The sequence below is a fragment of the Pagrus major genome, chromosome 16, assembly GCF_040436345.1.
Source record: "Pagrus major chromosome 16, Pma_NU_1.0".
In the NCBI taxonomy this organism is placed as follows: Eukaryota; Metazoa; Chordata; class Actinopteri; order Spariformes; family Sparidae; genus Pagrus; species Pagrus major.
The window spans coordinates 1,078,306-1,096,358 of record NC_133230.1 but is presented as its reverse complement, the minus strand read 5'-3'; the positions used below and the strand labels follow the sequence as shown (position 1 = coordinate 1,096,358).

At 47.5% G+C, this 18,053-nt stretch overlaps 1 protein-coding gene across 1 annotated transcript in view; it reads right to left on the bottom strand.

Annotated features, from left to right (window-relative positions):
* sptbn5 (spectrin, beta, non-erythrocytic 5) overlaps positions 1-18,053 on the bottom strand; it is a 44,112-nt gene that overhangs the window by 5,069 nt on the left and 20,990 nt on the right. The window contains exons 33-76 of the mRNA XM_073483049.1: positions 17,601-17,787; positions 17,296-17,405; positions 17,115-17,205; positions 16,856-16,972; positions 16,429-16,586; positions 16,204-16,336; positions 15,940-16,085; positions 15,494-15,608; positions 15,301-15,411; positions 14,904-15,083; positions 14,605-14,808; positions 14,376-14,525; positions 14,137-14,241; positions 13,552-13,740; positions 13,106-13,453; positions 12,929-13,024; positions 12,703-12,824; positions 12,511-12,625; positions 12,321-12,434; positions 11,398-11,519; positions 11,141-11,303; positions 10,881-11,069; positions 10,204-10,281; positions 9,950-10,122; positions 9,745-9,835; positions 9,199-9,345; positions 8,560-8,697; positions 8,226-8,393; positions 8,034-8,122; positions 6,912-7,098; positions 6,729-6,797; positions 5,879-6,022; positions 5,611-5,807; positions 5,237-5,441; positions 4,880-5,059; positions 4,656-4,805; positions 4,275-4,492; positions 3,808-3,997; positions 3,555-3,731; positions 2,926-3,033; positions 1,712-2,848; positions 1,560-1,628; positions 1,218-1,301; positions 358-449 (exon numbers count right to left, since the gene is read on the bottom strand). Of these exons, the coding sequence (XP_073339150.1) occupies positions 358-449; positions 1,218-1,301; positions 1,560-1,628; positions 1,712-2,848; positions 2,926-3,033; positions 3,555-3,731; positions 3,808-3,997; positions 4,275-4,492; positions 4,656-4,805; positions 4,880-5,059; positions 5,237-5,441; positions 5,611-5,807; positions 5,879-6,022; positions 6,729-6,797; positions 6,912-7,098; positions 8,034-8,122; positions 8,226-8,393; positions 8,560-8,697; positions 9,199-9,345; positions 9,745-9,835; positions 9,950-10,122; positions 10,204-10,281; positions 10,881-11,069; positions 11,141-11,303; positions 11,398-11,519; positions 12,321-12,434; positions 12,511-12,625; positions 12,703-12,824; positions 12,929-13,024; positions 13,106-13,453; positions 13,552-13,740; positions 14,137-14,241; positions 14,376-14,525; positions 14,605-14,808; positions 14,904-15,083; positions 15,301-15,411; positions 15,494-15,608; positions 15,940-16,085; positions 16,204-16,336; positions 16,429-16,586; positions 16,856-16,972; positions 17,115-17,205; positions 17,296-17,405; positions 17,601-17,787 (7,356 nt within the window). The remainder of the gene's footprint in view (positions 1-357; positions 450-1,217; positions 1,302-1,559; positions 1,629-1,711; positions 2,849-2,925; positions 3,034-3,554; positions 3,732-3,807; positions 3,998-4,274; positions 4,493-4,655; positions 4,806-4,879; positions 5,060-5,236; positions 5,442-5,610; positions 5,808-5,878; positions 6,023-6,728; positions 6,798-6,911; positions 7,099-8,033; positions 8,123-8,225; positions 8,394-8,559; positions 8,698-9,198; positions 9,346-9,744; positions 9,836-9,949; positions 10,123-10,203; positions 10,282-10,880; positions 11,070-11,140; positions 11,304-11,397; positions 11,520-12,320; positions 12,435-12,510; positions 12,626-12,702; positions 12,825-12,928; positions 13,025-13,105; positions 13,454-13,551; positions 13,741-14,136; positions 14,242-14,375; positions 14,526-14,604; positions 14,809-14,903; positions 15,084-15,300; positions 15,412-15,493; positions 15,609-15,939; positions 16,086-16,203; positions 16,337-16,428; positions 16,587-16,855; positions 16,973-17,114; positions 17,206-17,295; positions 17,406-17,600; positions 17,788-18,053) is intronic.

Genomic DNA, 18,053 nt, shown 5'->3' with positions numbered 1-18,053 from the left:
TACGGAGTAAACACTACAGACTGAGAATTGTATAAAAACCTGAAATATAGAAAATTGTCCGTTTCAATTCAACCGAATGTCTTTTTTTCCACAAACTTCCTGCAGCTCTGGTAAATCTTACAGTTTATCAGCTGTTCTGTTTTTATGCTTTGAACAGAATAAGAAATATCTAAATCATTTAACTAGTCGTCAGCTGACTCAAACTCCACCTGAGATATCAAATATGTGTCTGTATTTCAGATCTTTGAGGGAACGATGCAGCCATTAAAACTGTAATCAGATATTTTCCATCAAAAATATTATTTCCAACTTTAAGGGAAAATAAAACTGATGATAATCAGGATGTGACGGACTCACGTCAGTCTGATGGTGTTCTCCTTCCTCCTGTAGTGAGCGTTCTCCCTGCAAACAGCTCCAGCCATGTTGATAGGAGGCCACCTAGAGGTCTTCTGTGGAAACACAGGAAGAAGCAGAATCAGTGACATCACTGATCAGTCTGTCTGTTGTTTCATTATTTCTGAGATAAAATGACTGAATTACATTTTGTTGATCTCTTCAAACACATTAATAAATTAAAGTAGAGATGGACGATGATTCTGAAGCTCTGAGGCTCGTTTAGATTCTGTTTCAGTGTCGACAATGTATTTAATATCGAGGTATTTTGGATGTTGTCATGTCAGACAGTAACAATCGATGTTTACTGCAGCACTTCAGGACAAATCTGTGACAGATTCAATAAAATCAGTAAGAGATCAGACTGTTCAAATCTTTGTGCTGCTGAGCTTTAAATCTTTTTTCAGGACAAATGGAGAAAAATAATGAAAAATGATCTGAAATACACAATGTGTGTGCCGTTGTAACACAACATCTTCAGCCGTCAGCTGGACCCAAATATTCGACTATTCTGACATCGGTTGAGTATCAGATTTACAATTTTGTTTTGGCTCTGCTAAATAGTTTAGATTAGTTACAAACATGCATAATTCACACTGAAGGTTTTTGGTTAATGCCTTTTTATTCAATAACAAATAACAATTATTGCCTTTTATTAAACTGAAAGTCACGCTGCAGCGTTACGTCGTCCATCGACTGAAGCTTTGAATGTTCGCTGTTGATTACGACCGAAGCCACGGAGCTCTCACACCGGGCTGTGTGTGCTGTGTGTGCTGTGTGTGCTGTGTGTGCTGTGTGTGCTGTCTGGGTCTGGTGTTCGGTACCTGTGCAGCAGCTTCTCTGTCTTTAAACAAGCTGAGCGTCTCTCCTGCCAGAACAGCGAACACCTCCTCCCAGTGGTCCAGACCCTGCAGGAGAATCAGCCAATCACAGAGAGACGAGACACACCTGTCAGCCAACAGCAACCAGTCGTCACAATAAAATGAAATAACAAACAAACAATAAATATATTTGCTGTTATAATAATTTATGTGTAGTCTTGTAATTGGTCACTTATTCTATTTGTCTTCTTTATTTTGTGTTTTTTCTTTCGTATGTTTTGTTGTTTCGTCCGTCGGATCAGAGGATCATCAGCTGGTGTCAGTCTGCTCAGGTTTGTTTCTCACCTTGTTCCCTCCTTGTTTCAGTTTGATCTCCAGCGTCCCCTCCATTCTGATTGGCTGCATGGCTGTAACCTAACAACAGCACAGGTGTGAGAGAACCAATCAGATTTCAGTCATCATGAAGTCAGGACAGGTGGTTTGATTTGAGTTTTTACCTCCAGTGTGGAGCTGGGGAGGCCGGCTTCTTCTTCTGGTACATCTTCTATCGTCTTCTGACGAGGTGGAGGAGATGGAGGCAGCTCTCTGGTTGGAGGAGAGAGATCAGCTGACCCAGGTTCCTCCTCTGTGATTGGTGCAGCAGTCGGGGAGTCAGGCGGTGTAACCTCAGTGGCAGCAGGTGGAGAATCAACAACATCAGGATGCTCTCTGGTCGAGGACTCCAGGTTAGGGAGCTCTTTCTTTGTTCTCTCTGCGACTGGTGGAGGTGGAGGTGGAGCTTCAGTGGGAGCAACAAGCTGCCTGGTCAGTGGAGGAGAGTCAGGTGGTGCCGTGGCCTCCTCCGGTTGGATCAGGGGCTCAGAGCAGCGACCGATCTCCCGCTCTGCAGGAGGGATTCTGGGCTTTGGAGCCAGAGGAGGTTTGGATCTGGGACGAAGATTTTTGGCAGGAGTCTCTTTAGATGAAGCGGAGAAAGAGGTTGCAGGGGAGGAGGGAGGTTTGGGGGAGGAGGGTTGGACGGATGTGGGACGACGGTCTTCCTCAGGAGACTCTTTAAATGAAGAAGAGGTGGAGGTTGGAGGGGAGGAAGCTGGTTTAGATCCAGGATGATGGTCTTCCTCAGGAGCCTCATCAGATGAAGAAGAGGTTTGAGCAGAGGAGGAAAGTTTGGTGGAGGGTGGAGGTGACTGAGGACGTCTTGAAGAGCTGGAGTCAGTTGATCTGAGCGGAGTACCAGGAGTCCAGTCTGAGTGGCTGGTTCGACTCTTCCGGGGCTTCGCAGTCGGTCCGGAGCTGCGACCATCAGGAGGACTGATAGCTTCTTCTTCTACCTCCCATCTCTGAGACTTCCTGCTGCCACCGAAGCTTCTCCTGGAGTCTGAGTCCAGGTGGAGGGACAGGCTCGGCGGGGTACCAACAGAGGCTGTGAGACTGGGTTTCTTGTCCAGCGTGGTGGATCTGATCGTCCTGTCCGTCCTCCTGCCGCTGAGTCGGTGGATGAGGTCTCTGGAGGAGGAGATCCGCGGGCTCGTTGCATCCGACGGTTTCCTCCTCAGGGAGGAAACTCTGGCTGGAGGCTTTCTGTCCTCGAGGTCCACGTCCTCATATCCACGGAGACCCAGTCTCTTCTCCCTCTGAGAAGGAAAACAACATTCAGGCTGAAGAGGAAATGGTCCTTAATTTTCTTTCTTTGTTAAAGCTACAAACCAACCTGTGTTTTCTTCTTCTGCAGTGCGATGAAGCGGTCGCTCTGGGCCTGGATCATGGCCTCCAAGTCCTCCTGCCTCTTCAGGAGCTCCATGACATCTGACACAGAGTCCTGGAGGAGCCGAAAGAGCAGACAACAGACAGACATTGTGAGTCGATCCAACCCTTAGTCTTTCCCTTCAACCTGGTGTGTTTTAAATCGACTGCAAACCACATTTATAACACAGCTTTGAGCTAGTTTGGAGATTTTTTTATGTTTTAAAGATGTCGGGAGCTTAAAAACCGTTCAGTTTTATTTCTATGGTTTCTATTATGATATTATGATATTATGATATCCTGTCACACTGAATCTAAAAACATGCTTCATGTCTGTGTGTTTAGATTTGACTGAGTTATGACTGCAGGAGCACTGCAGCAATCTGTCTCTGCAGAAAAACTACAAGAACCAACGTCCTGTTTCTTCCTCCTTCCTTTTCATCTTTTGGAGGTCAGAATTTCCCCATTTGAAATTTGCAACATCAGACCTCGAGGTGTTCCTCCGCACATGTCTAAACAAAATGGAGGCCTGAATTGGCACACGACAGACTGGGAGTGTCCGTCTGGACTGTCAGTGCCCACAGAGTCTGGACCTACCCCGTAGTCCTCAGCCGTCAGTGTGTTCTCGTAGGAGCTCAGCCAGCGCTCCGCCTGCTCCAGCTCCCTCTGCAGGAGGAAGATCTCCAGCTCCTCCTCATACAGGAATCTGGTTTCCTCCCACACCTTCTCCACCCGCACCTCCAGCTCCTCCAGCTCACAGACTCGCTCCTCCACCTACGAGGACGACAGGAGACGAGTCAGAGGATCGGGATGTCAGCTCAGAAGTCAGATTTGAGATTTTAGATCTTACCTCCTGGGACATGAAGTGTCCTTTGTCCATCAGGCGCCGCCCCTCCTCCTTCATGGCCTTTGATTTGCTGAGCTGTCTGTCAATCAGGAGGCGGTACTCCTCGTGCTTTTTAATGAGCTGCTGCAGGTCGGCTCCCTCCACAGTCAGAACCTCCCCTCGGACCAGAGACAGCATCTCCCTCAGCCAGGCCCTGAGACACAAGATGGACGCCCAGTTTCATCAACACAGACAGGATCTGCTTCACTATGATGTTCAGAATAATCAACATCCTGTCACGTGACAGGAAGTAACCGCTCATGTGTCTTTAAAAGATTTAAATGTGTCTATAACACATCAAAACCTAAAGATAATACGTGGTTTTCAAAATAAAAGCCCCAGACAGCAACTGTATCTTAACAGGAAACGTTTGATGGTTCTGTTTGTGTCTCTGGGTTGGCGGCAGCCCTGCTGATGATCGGAGAACCTACATGAGCTCAGTCCAGTGGGATAAGTATTTCTGCACGTCTTCAGCTTGGCCCAGCCTGGCGCGGCGTTGGGAGGCCTTGTCCTGGATGCTGGACCAGCAGGTCTCCAGCTCCTCCAGCCTCTGACTCACAGCGGTTCTGGCCTGAGGCTGCCGTCTGCTCAGAGCCCGGCCCTCCTCTCTGCTCCTGGTCACCTCCTCAGAGATCAGAACCAGGTCCCTCTGAGGGAGACATTAACAGCAAGGCAGGTGAACAGGTGTCGTACTGATGATGCTAAAGGTCATTTAACCAAACCGAACTGAACTGAACTGAACCATGAGCTTTCTGTCCGACAGTTTTAGTTTCTACTTACTTCATGAATTCAGATTTCTGGGTGTTTCCTACCTCGAGTGCCTCGTGCTGCCTCAGCAGAGTCTGGATGGAGTTCAGGTCCTGGTCCTCTGAGTCCAGCACAGCCTCCTTCTCAGCCATCCAGCCCTTCAGCTCGTCCACATCGTGATTGAACTGATGAACCTCCCTCGCTGCCTGCAGAGTCTGGAGGACACAGGACAGACCGTCACCCTCTCCACCTCCCTCCTGAGCATCACATCACTGTGTTATTCACCGACCTGTTCTCTGGTCCTGATGCTGCTGTTGAGGTCGTCCCACAGCCTGCTGAGGGCCTCGTCCCTCCTCCGGGCCTTCCCGTCCTGCTTCAGTCCTCTGCCCAGCTGCTGTACTGAGGTGAGCCGGCTCCGACCCAGACCGGACATCTCTGACACCAGAACCTCCAACTTCTTCTGAAGGACCTGCAGGTGGAGGGAGGGACAAGAAGAGGATGAAGACGGAGTTTCAGCACCAGTCCCACAACTTGATTTTTTTTTTAATTTTAGAAATGTTTTTTCATTTAGCAGAAGAAATGTTGAATATGAAAATGTCAAGAACATCAAGAAACTAACTTTTGGTGCCTGATGATCTTTACTCACCTCTACATCCTCCAGGTCTTGTCCGCAGTCCTTGGACTCTGCCACAGCCTTCTTGGACGTCAGCCATGTTTGTAGTTCTTTAGCTTCTCTCTCGAACACGTAGAGGCGGAGCTGGTCTTCCAGAGCCGTGCGACGGGCGGAGGAGAGTCGGAGGAGAGCGTCAAAGTGTTCGAGGACGTCAGGGAGGGACTCCGTGACCAGGTGGCTGAGACACACAGAAGACTTTTCAAATTAAAACAGCAAACAGTTTGAGATTTATAAAGATTATAAACAAATCTAATGAGCCGTGTATTAAGTCCTCTGTCCAACAGTCAGGTGTGACCTCCTGAGTGTACAGGTGTTCGTACAGGTCAGCCTGCTGTGTGTGTGTTTACCTGTTGGGATGTCCGAGGTGCTGCAGCGAGGCTCCGCCCTCCTGCAGCCTCTCCACCGTCCTCCTCTGGTTCTCCAGCTCCACGTCCACAGAGTCCAGCCTCCTCAGCAGAGCCTCCGTCGCCTCCTCGCTCCTCCCACAGTCCCGTGACTCCAAACCCGCCCGCTGCTCCTCCGACCACAGCTGCAGCTCGGACACCTCGACACACACAGACACGTTAATCAACTCAAACTTGCTCACATACAAACGCAAAAATGTAAATAACTTACCTCATTGAGGAAGGTGTGGATGCGGAGCGCCTCCTGCAGGAGCTTCTCCTTCTTCTCCGCCTCCGTCATCAGCTCCTCGTGGAGACGCTTTAACTCCTCCAGACGCTCCGTGATGTCATGAGACGCAAAGTGACGACCTCTGACCTGCAGGCGTCAATATGATGATTGTAGTAAACGTCTTCTCCAGCTTGTGATTTAAGAGAGTTTTAGCCAGTGGTGAATGAAGTAACCAGATCCTTAACTTAAGTAAAAGTACTACGTACTAAGTATAATCAGGAAATAGTACTAGTTTTCAAAAGTATTCAAAGTTTAAATTGTGCTCGTACATTTTCATGTTTTGTGTGTAAAATCATTTGTAAAGTAACTGAAGCTGTCAGATAAATGTAGGAGTACAAGTTCTGATGTGTGATGGTGTAGAAGCAGAAAGTAGCATGAAAAGTATAATACTCGAGTAAATACTCAAGTAAAACTACAGTACTTGAGTAAATATACTTAGTTACATTCCAACACTGCTTTGATTTTTTGCAAATAAAAGTCCCATAAAGTAACTCTATCTTAACAGGAAACAAGGGATAGAGGTACATTTTCAAAATAAAACCCCCAGACAGCTTCACAGGAACTGGAGGTAGGTTTTCAAAAGAAATGCCCTGTGCAGTAATTGTGTCTTACCAGGAAAAACTAGCCTCATCCTGTCAGTAACTATCTTAGTAGGGAAGTCAGGATGAGCTAAGTTTTTCAAAATAAAAGCCCCAACAATCACTGTATGTTAACAGGAAACCAGGAATGGACCTAGTTATTCAAAATAAAAGCCAGTTTGAGGCAGTTTTAGCAATGAGTGACGTCTCCTCACCAGACTATGCCCCGCCTCCTGAACTGCCTGGACCAATGGGGCGCGGCCTGAGATCTCCTGCATCACAGCCTGAGCAAGAAAAAAACATTTTCATTTCAAACAGGAAGTTGAGTCGTTGAGTATCAAAATAAAATGCTCTCTATGCATCTGTTGCTTGTTGTGGTTTCAGTACGAGTTGAGCACCTGGTGTTTGTGCAGCAGCTGCTGGCTGCCGCTCAGCGAGCTCCCCCAGTCTTTAGCAGTGATGGAGGGCAGTCTGTCGCTCAGCCAGGCCGCCTCCTCCTCCAGGTCTCTGTAGAACTGGAACAGAACCTGCCAGGCCTCCAGGGTTTCCCTCCGACTCTGCAGGGGCGCCGACAGACTGTTGTATCTGACAGAGGACATGTTCACACACAACTGTTAGTGACACCTCCAGAGATCATGTAAATGGGTTATTCCAGTTCGTCACCACCTGGGTCGCATCTTAGTTCATCTCGGACACAAACAAGAGCAGTTTTAATGCAAAAAGTTCTGAGATTTAAAATCTGACATCTGGAAATATGAGATTAATTCTGTTGTCTTCAGAGGTATTTAGTAGTTTCTATCTTTGAGTTCACTGTATATCCTTAAATCATTTTGCTCATGAATGTCTTTTATACTGCAATTAATCAGGTAATCTTAAAACCGAGTAATTCACTGAAAAGGAACTTGTCTCAAGTATAAGAAGTACTTTTCCAGCTTCATTTTTCTTCTCCCGTGGTCATCATTTATTTTAGCGTGCTTAAATTAAGGATGACTGTCCTGCGGCCAGTCTGATCTCAAGTCATTTGATCTAAAAACCATCATTTTCTACTTATTTCAAACATTTTAACACCGTCAGAGTCAACTTATTTCAAGACAAAACCAACTTGATTTAAGATTTCTTGTCAAGTGAGATTATCTTGCTGCGTGGACAGATTGTTTCACTAGTATCGAGTTATCTTCTCCTCAAATTAAGTGTCTGTTTCTTTCCTCTTTTGCAGTTTCCAACACTGAAACTGAAAAATTCTAATTAAACGTGAAAGTGAAAAAGTGTTGAAGTTGAGGCAGAAACACAGTTTGTGTATTCAGTGTTTATATCGATATTCTCTCGCAGTATTTTGGATTCACAGTTAGTGTCACAGTGAGAACAGAGAATCCAGATGGAGATTTTTGTGAAAATAAATCTTTAAGACTGACTTTTAAATGTCTCCCTGAATAGGTTTGTGATTTAAATCTGCTTCTACGGAAAAAAAACTGAATAACACCACATCCAGATTTCTCACATGTCATAAACTCTTATCAGACCTGTTGATGGTGTGAGCCACTCGGATCTGGATCTCCTCGGCCAGGAAGTTTCCCTGAGAGTGGAAGCTCTTCGCCGTTTCCACCAGACCCTGTTCAATTTAAAAACATGATTAAATATCAGCTGCTTTAAAAACCAAATCAAATATTCCAACACTACTCTCTGTTGTGAGACAGGAAGTGGACTTTGCGTACCTGGATTCTGTCTCTGTGTCCGTCCATCTCCTCCTCCAGACCCTGCAGGGCCTTCAGCAGCCTGTTGACAGACGGCAGGTCGCTTCCACAGTCCTCATTGGCCAGTTCGCCCTCCACTGAGGCCACACACTGCTCCATGTCGTCCAATGAGCGCTGGAACTGCAGCGCCTGGAAAACACACACACACACACACACACACACCGAACGTTTAAAGCCCATTTCACTCAGTTATCTTAGTTACATTTTATAGATTGCTGAGGCAACTTTATGCCTCGCCACAATATTTTCCGACAAAACGAGCAGACGGATCCTGAATGAATCAGGACGTGTTCACCTGGTAGGCCTCCTGCAGTCTGGTCTTCTTCTCCTTACAGTTGTGGATCAGAGCGTCCCAGCTGTCCGTCAGCTCTCTGAGTCGAGGTCGAACCTTCGCTTCAGCTGAACGCGAGTCAGACAGCAGCTTCTCTCCTTCCTGCACAGAGACGTGACATCACCACACAGGTCCAACTTTTACTGTCCGACAAACTGAAATATAACGGCTGCTTCGTGATATATATCAAAAAACAAACAAGACATGGAGCAGGTCAGGGGACTCTCACTCTGAAACTGAAACCGTCTTATGTTTGCTCCTTCGCTTGGCTTCCAGTTAGTAAAGTATTAAAATCAGCTATCGGTATTTTGCAGATGACACCCTGCTCTCTCTCCATGTGACTATATTACTACAGGCTTTCTCTCTGCATGGTCAATGAACAAATGAATGATTGGACGAGCCTGAACGACCTTCAGCGAAACACACAAAACTGGAGAAAGAAGATCATTTAGTAGCTTGCATCAAACACAGTGACTTGTTCACAGCATCACGTGTGACGGAGTAGATATGACGTCGGAGGACTGTTAACATTAAAATCGACTGTGTGTATATTATTGAAAACACACACACACACACACACACACACACACACACACACTCCACCTTGCTGACGGCGTCCACTCTGTAGCGGTTGGCGAGGATCTCGGCTTCGAAGCTCTGATGTTTCAGCACTTTGGCCTGAAGGTTGGTTGGTTCCCTCCAGCTCTCATCCAACGCCACGGCATTACGCTCGTTCAGCCACACACACACCTGGAAAACACACACATTTAATACACACAGAGTAAACACACACTCATCTGAGTTTAGCAGAAACAGGTTTAGAGAACTTAGAGCACATGAAGACAGACAGACAGTACAGAAGATCAAAAAATAAATATAAGTCTGAATTAATGTGTAAGTATGTATTTAATATGTTAGGCATAATTGCCATTAAGAATTTAACCAATTAACAATGTATTAATATCGGCACAAATGACAAGACCTTGCTTATTAGATAGATGAAAATAAAATACAAAATACTGGTACAAGAAAATGTATTTACACATTTAAATACAAGTCATTTGTAAAAGTTAAGAGACTAAACAGGAAAAGGAACAAAAGTTTAATATCAAAGTCCACCACAGTAGGATTTAGAGTCCAATCCAGTACCTGGTAGCTGCTGGACAGGAACTGCTGCAGCTGCAGCGACCGATCCAGAGCTTTGTGACGAGATCTGCTCTGCTGCTGCAGCTGGCTCAGCCTACAGACAGACAGACAGACAGACAGACAGGTGATCAGACAGACAGACAGGTGACAGGTAAACACTCTTCTGTACGAGGTGAACAGGTGTGATGATGTCAGCGGATCTCCTCACCTGGTAGCGAGCGCTCTGCTCTTGGCTCTGATGTTGTCAGAGTCGTAGTGGTTCTGTTGGATCATCGTCTGTCCCAGTTTGTCCACCTCGTCCAGCTGCTTTACCTGAGCCTCCAGAGCCTCTTCAAACTGAGCCTGCTTCCTCTGCAGAGTCTCCACCTCCGTCACTGAGCTCTGCACCAACACGAGAGAAGCTGGATCAGATTAATGCTGATCGCTAACATAAACCCCAAAAGACAGAGCGGTGGTTCTCACCCCCAGGTCCTGATTGGACAGGAAGGCCTCCTTGTTGCTGAGCCAGCTCTCACACTGCTCCACAGAGGCCAGGAAGACCTGCAGGATGGAGGACCAGTGAGTACAACGAGCCACATTAACCCAAAATCAATAAAACTGATGAGAAGATGTGATGGCTTTATTATGTAAATCACTTTGATTTGCCAGAAAAATGTTAAAAGTTTAAAGCTGCTACAAGAAACTCTGATATTTTGTTGATTGTGGAGACCCCTGAGGACAAAAGTGGTACTGTTTCCACCGTGAAAACCACAAAAATATAATGTGAAAATGATCCACAGAAAAATCTCCTCACTGTAACTTGACATAGTAACTCTCTCTGATGGTGTCGTTTGCTCATGTAGGTCATGGAGAGGCATCAGTATCAAACTGAGACTGTTTCATAACCAGATAAAAACTCCTCGTTGTAGCTTTAAGGCAATAAAACACTGAAACACTCAAGTGAAGTACGAGCAGCTTGAAATCAAAATGAAGTAGACGTACTTGGTAACTTTAAAATGTGGTCCAGGGTTAGAAGATGTTGAGAGCTGCTGAGTTTGAGTTACTCAGCTCAGGTCAGAGGAGTTACAGCTGACTTTAGCTCTGCACAGTAAATGTGACACATGATACTCATCGTCTCCCTTAAGTTAACCTGACATCACCTGCAGGGTTCGGGCCTGCTCCAGGGTCGTGCTTCGGTTCATCCAGGCTCGGTCCAGGCTGGATTTGGCTTCCTCCAGCTGATTCAGGGCTTTCTGGATCTCTGCCTTTGAACTGTGATCAGACTGGATCAGACCCAGACCGAAGTCCCGGACAGAGTCGGTGCGCTCGGCACGGGCGTCGATCTCCGTCTGTGGAAACATCACAGATCAGTTTCAACACTTTACTGTTACATCTGGTCAAAACTGAGCTGACGACTCACCTTCCAGTCCTGATGCTCGACGATGACCCGGTCAGCCTCGGCTCTGGTCTTGGGAAGGCCTTTCTCTGCCATCTCACCGCTCTGCTTGACACTCCACTCCAGCAGGAGGCGCTGGTTGGCTTTGAACAGCTGCAGCTGGTGGGCCTCCTGCAGATTCTCCTTCCTAAAACAGGTCATCAGCTCAGGTTAACTGACAATAACGACAGTCCTTAAATCATTCACATTTAATTGAAATATATTAATAAACTCTCCATCACCTGAGTTTCACCTCCTTGTCCAGAGTCTTCAGAGTTTTCTGGACCTCCTTCTGTTTGTTTTTCAGCTTGTCGTTCATCCCTGACCGAGTCCTCAGGTGATCCGACACCTCCTTCTCCAGAGCCTGAGAAGACCAGAGAGGGAAGACAGTCCATGACCACCAGCTCTGTGTCAGTCTCCTCCGGGTCTCCTCAAGCAGAACTACAACTCTTACAGCCAACGTTCAATGTTGGATTTTTTTAATATGCTTGGAGAGAAAGTAAGGTGCCTCAGTGAGCTCACTTTGGACCAGGACCAAACAGAAACACTGGGTTTTCAGGACTTCAGAAACTCTCCTAAATCTCCAGGATAGGAACTCTGTTGTCTCAATGATGCTTCCTCCTCTCAATAAAATACAGACAGCAATCGAACTCCGGCAGAGAAAACACAAAAATGTGTCCAGAAACACTTTTGGCAATGAGATGTCTCTAATTTATTTTTATTCATGACTAACATCACTTCTTATGTTTTAATCTTTTCCACAACTAGAATGATTCTTTTTTGTGATTTGTTTACTGTGATATTTGGTCAACCTCATAAATGAGTCTCCCATCGTCCATGTTGGCTGCTGACTGGTGGCACAAGTGTGCGAAACTTCACAAAAGTAAAACCAAAGCAAGTGTTTTTCAAAGCCTGAGACATGGAGCAGGTCAGGAGACTCTCACTAAAACAATCTCATGTTCTCCTCCGCTTGGCTTCCAGTGATAATTATCACTAAATCTCAAATAGCTCCCAAAATAAACACTGTATGACAAAGTCTGGACACTGCCATCTTTAACATTTCCAAGATGCAGATTAAGTGTGTGATTTAGAGAAACTTGCTCAGTCAGTCTTAAAACACTGCTGCAGATCCATAAACGGTTTAGGACCAGAAGGACCAGCTCACCTGTGACCTCTCCTGGATGACCCCGGCCTCCCTCTCTGTCTCCTCGTGGCGTCTGATCAGGTTCTCCACGCTGTCCACATCAAACCCACAGTCCTGACCCTGCAGCAGCATCATCTACAGACACAACGTCCTGTGTTAGTCTCAGAAGAACATCTGACAGGTAGTTTTCCTGCAGCCTCACGTGACTGACCTTCTCGTTGGCTCTGTCTCTGACCTCCTCCAGCTCTCTGATCAGGCCGTGGATCACCAGCGCCCCCTCCAGCTTCTTCTTGTAATTGTTCAGATCTCCGTGAAACTTGCTCCACCTGGAGAGACGAAACGTTTTTAGGGTTTTTTACATTCTTAATCCGCCCAGAGAGGTGAGGATACCTGCGAGTGTCACCTGTCGTTGAGCTGCTGTCTCCTCTGTCGAACAGTCACCAGCTCATCAGCGCTCTGTCTCTTCTCCAGTTTGGCTGCCAGTCTGTTGATGGCTGTGATGTGAGCGTCGTCCACCGTCATGTCCTGCACATTAACAGAACGGTTCACCCAAACATTTTAATTCAGTCATTATCTCCTCAGTCCACAAAACACCTGTGGAGCTTCACAGCACCACGCTGCTCTCTCACCCCGTCTCCAGTTCCTCTGAACTCGCTGAGTTTCTTTAGCAGCTGAACTCCATGTTCATAATCCTCCCCAACATCTCCAACGTTAATCATCACCTCCTGAAACACAGGCAGGTCAGAGACACACATTATCCTCTGCAAACACACCACCCATCCATCCACCATCCCTCCGTCTCCCACCTTCTGTCTGATCCAGGCCTCCACTTCTTCCACTTTCTGCAGGAACTCCAGGAAGTCTCTGTTGTCTTCCAGAGCTTTCCCTCGGTTGGCCATGGCCTTCTTCAGCTCCTCCCAGTGGAGCTCCAGGGCAGCTGCGCTCCTCTTCACCTCCTTGGACCTCGGGTGTCGGAGTGAGACCAGCTCCTTTCCGGCCTGCAGAACAGAGCTGATGATCTCGCTGTGAGCCAGGATCTCGGCCTCAAACACCTGATGTTTCTGCAGGAGCTTCATCTTGGCATGAAGGTTACTGAGGTCGGCTTTACCGTCCTCCGCCATCTTCTGCATCCGCTCAGACACCCACTCCTCAGCCTGACAGACGGACAGACAGACAAGTGTACTGAACATACTGCAGCTGCAGAAGAAAACCACTTACACTGACACAACTGAGAAGGAAAGTCTGTGATTACCGCGCCGACGTCTCTGTTGAAGACACACAGCATCCTGGAGAGCTCCAGCTCCTCCCTGCGTTTGACGGACAGCTCCTTGATCCTGTCACGTCTCTGGACGAGGGCTCTGAGTTTGGTTTGGACCCGGCCGCTCTTCTCTCTGCTCAGCTGCTTCTTCAGCCGCTCGGACAGCTCCTTCAGAGACGACAGCTGCACCGAACATACGGAGGGAAGATTTGAATGAAGAGAGCAGCACGTCACCACGAGGTTAACGCTCATGATCGTCGGCCTAAAGACGAGATCCTGTAATAAACTCCTGTTTATTTAGACACATACATATCTACATTAACAACAATGATAACAAGCTAAATAAACCACACCAACAGCATCTACATTTAAAAATGTCTTCTTTAATTCTCCATTTACCCATAAGTGTCAAAAGTTTGAGTGACTTTTTACTTGAAACACTAAAATTTCTGTATTTACTATTCTTTGACTATCTGGAGATTAACGGATCAGCTGACTAATGAAAAATGAGTGGATAATGAAATGACAGTCAGCTGCAGTGAAAGAGTGAAAGAGAAAGAAGACAGGAGCAGGTCACACCTTTTCCTCCTGCGAGCTGAGCAGCTTCTCAAAAGCTTCGTGGCGTTTGATCAAACCCTCCGTCTCGTCCACCGTGTCTCCCAGAGTGCTGTTCTGCAGCAGGATCTGAGGAGAGGACAGCTGATCAGACGCTGAATGTGATGTCATTTCCTCTGGAGAACAAACTCAAGAGTGTGTGTGTGTGTGTGTGTGTGTGCGTGCGCGCGTGCGTGTGTGCACATGTGTGTGTGTGTGTGTACCTCCTGTGAGCTGGACGTTTTGTCCATGCTGTTAGCGTCTCTGTAGAACACCTGCTCCAGGTGAACAGTTTCCAGCCAGCGTTGTTTCTCGTTCCACTGCTGCTCCAGTTTCTGTCGCTCCGCCTGCAACGCCTTCAGCTTCTCCGACACCTGAGGAACCACAAACGATCACAGGTAATGTCCTCTGACACCAGACCGCACTGACACATCCAGGGATTTAAACTCTCACCTCCTTCCTGTTGGTCCTGTCCTGCGTCTGCAGCTCCTCTCCCATGTCCACAGCCTGCCGGTACGTCTCCTGCCTGGCCTCCATCTCGGCCCACAGCTGCTGGTGCTGCGCCAGCTGGAGGTCGGCGGTCGCCACATCGCTGATGGTCTCCTCGGCAGCCATCGCACCAATCAGCTGGCTGCACCACAGGAAGTAGTCCTGCGCCTGGAGAGCACAAAGACACATGGGTAAGATCTGAGGAGCATGATGGGATTATTAATGATGTTTAATCATCCCTCTGTCAGCCCGTCTGTCTTCACCGTGTTGAGGAACTGGTATCTTTGGCACGCCAGTTTTAGCTCCTCCTCCCTCTGCTCTGCGTGGCGTCGGAGCTCCTCCCACCGCTCCACCACTTCCTGCTGCACTTCCTCCAGACGGAGCTTCAGCTGAGGCGTGCAGAGGTGCAGGATGGAGTCGACAGCATCCAGCTGCTCCTGCAACTGCAGCACACACAAAATACATCATCACCAACAACATCAGTGTGAAAGAACATTTTATTGTCTGTCTCCAGCAGCAGCCACAACTCAAATCCCCAAAACAACCGTTTTCTTCTGAAACATGTTGTTTAAAGTTTTGAGCCTGTAACTGAGAAAACAGCACTTCCTGCTCAGCTGTTGTGACTGGATGGATCGTTAACTCTCGTCTGTGTGTCTGTACCTGTTGCTCTGTGGTTGCCAGCTCGTGGAGCAGAGCTTCATGTTTCCTCAGCTGTGACGTCACTCCTCGCAAATCCTTCGCCACGTCATCAGGGATGCTCTTCTGTCGCTCCTACAGAGAGAGGGAGAGGGAGACTTCAGCAGAAAGTCTTTACGTATTGATGGACGGATGTGACGGATTTATAGACAGTGACCTTGATGAGACTCAGCGCGTCGGTCAGGTCTTGGTAAAAGCGGTTACATTCCTCAGCTTTCTGCAGCTGATCCTGACGCTCCCTGGCCACGTTATTCAAATCCTCCCAGCATGCACTGCAAACAAACAACATCAGAATCAACACAACGATAGAGAGAGCGAGGAGACAGGAAGGAAGACCAATCAAACAAAAAGCTTAGTGTTTTGGGGGGTTTGGTTTGTCAGTGTAGATGATTACGTCAAACATTTTGTGAATTTGGTCACAATTTTTATTCAGAATCAGAACTGATCAAACTGAACATCAACTTCAGCCACTGAAATCAAAAGCAGGAGTGGAGTTCCTCCAGTATTTCTTCCCTCCATCCCGCCTGTTGTAAAATCCTATCTTTTTAAAAAACAGTTTGTCAGGACATAAAAGATCTGGTGACCTTCACTAACACATCGTACCTGAGCAGCTGCAGCGTCTCTCTGACTGCTGAGCTCTGTGGATGTTTGTTGCGGATCAGTCGAGCAGCGAGGTCGCTGCAGCTCTGCAGTCTCTCCTCTCCGACTTCCAGCTGCTTCAGGAAACCTTCAAACTTCCCACGCAGCAGCTGAAGCAGACACAAACAGATAATGAAATATCTGCAACAAGCTGGTTCGACTCACCTGCTGCGCTCTGACACAGGCTGCTGTTAATGAGATGTTAATGAGATGTTAATGAGATGTAACCTGAACATGCTGGTAGTCGTTGCCCAGCTCCTGAGACTCTGCTGTCTGTCTCTGCTGGTTCATCCAGTCCTCAAACTCTGATGACTCCCGTCTGAACTCGTGGAGATTGAGGACCTCCTTTAACCTCTGACCCCTGACAGGACACACATGGACAGTGAAGACACACAGGTACACAGACGGACAGGTGAGCAGAGTAATCTGACAGTAGTATGACTCAGTGTTTACCTGAGAGCAGCCTGGTGCTGCAGCTGCTGCTTCAGGCTGCTGAGGCGACTGTAGGGCCTGCTCAGCTCCTCCAGGCTCCAGTTCTGAACCGCCTGCTCCACCTGGTCACCCAACTGCTCCACCTCCACCTCCAGCACATCCAGCTGGCCCTCCACCACCTGCAGCGAAGGAAACATCAGGACAATGTTGACGGATACAACATGCTGACACATTTCCCTATCGAACAGTCTGTGAGTTTAAAAGTTTGAAACTAATATTCACAAAAAGACAGAAACCACACTCTACATTTGGCTGTTCAGTCTGTGCAAAAGACGCAGGAGAAACGTGGATAAATGCAAAGTCAAGATGTAAAGAAGGAATCTGTAGGAGTGCCACAGGGAACGATCCGAGGTCCCCTCATGTTTCAGTTAGATGCAGTGTGTTGTACCTGGTGCTTGGTGATGAGACTCTGTGTGGCCAGCTCGTCTTTGCCGTAATCGTCGATGTTCACCAGACTGAGTGTCTCGGTCAGCCTGGACTCCAGCTCTGAGCAGTCCAACAGCAGCTAGAGAGACGATTCAGAGAAAACTCAGCACAAACAAACATCCTCTCCCTGTCCCTTTTAAGAGTCACATGACACAAGACCAGTCACATCCTGCCGTCTTTCACGTGATACGGGCCGACACGTGTCTCTCTGTCCCTCTCACCTGCTCTCTGGTGATGGCTTTGCTCAGGTGAGCTGCCCTCTTGGTGCAGGCCTCCTCTAGCTCCTCCCACTCTGCACTCAGGTGCCTGCACCTGCAAAACAAAAGTCCACAAGGAGAATAAGTGTTTTCTCACATAAAATGTAAAGAAAACTGTCGACCATGAGGACAGAGGGGAGGGCACCTCTGGAGAACTTCCTCTCCGTCTGATTTGCTGGATTTCGTCAGGCTCCGCCCCTTCTCCAGGACGTGGTTCAGGTATTTTTTGTGGGCGGTCACTTCAGCCTGCAACTCCTACATGAACACAAAGCAAACAAACAGGTATTCTTAGTTTTAGCTGTTATTCTGACCTATAGAGGTTCAGATAAACCTCGATTACAGATCTTAATATTTCACAAACCTCTTTCACCATCATTTTCTCAATCTGAGCAGTTGACATGAACAAAGATGAGAAAAGTTACAAGTGATTAACTGTGATCCAGATGGTACCTTGTGTTTCTGCATGAGGCTGATGGCTCCAGCCAGAGACTTGTCGTATCCCGTCGATCCAGAAGCAGGAACATGTTCAGAGATCCAGCTGAGCTCCAGGTCCACGTCGTGATAAAACCCAAACAGCAGCACCGACGCTTCCAGCTGAGCTCGACGCCGGTCCAGAGGCTTCTGGAGAGACTTGAACCTGCAGCACAAAGTTCGCCAAATCAACATCACCCGCTATAAACCGAGGACAAAATCCTGTCCAATTCCTATTTTACTCTCGAGGGTGCCGTTTTTCCATCACATCTGCCGGCCTGGCTCTACTCAGTTTGACTCGGCGCGGCAGGGATTTGCATTCCCTCCACAACTGGTCTTCCTGCTTGAAGGTGAGTCTTAAACCAATGATGTGCTTGTCCCGATACAGATTGAAGAATCACTGCTAACAAAGCTGCTCCGCTAATTCAGCTC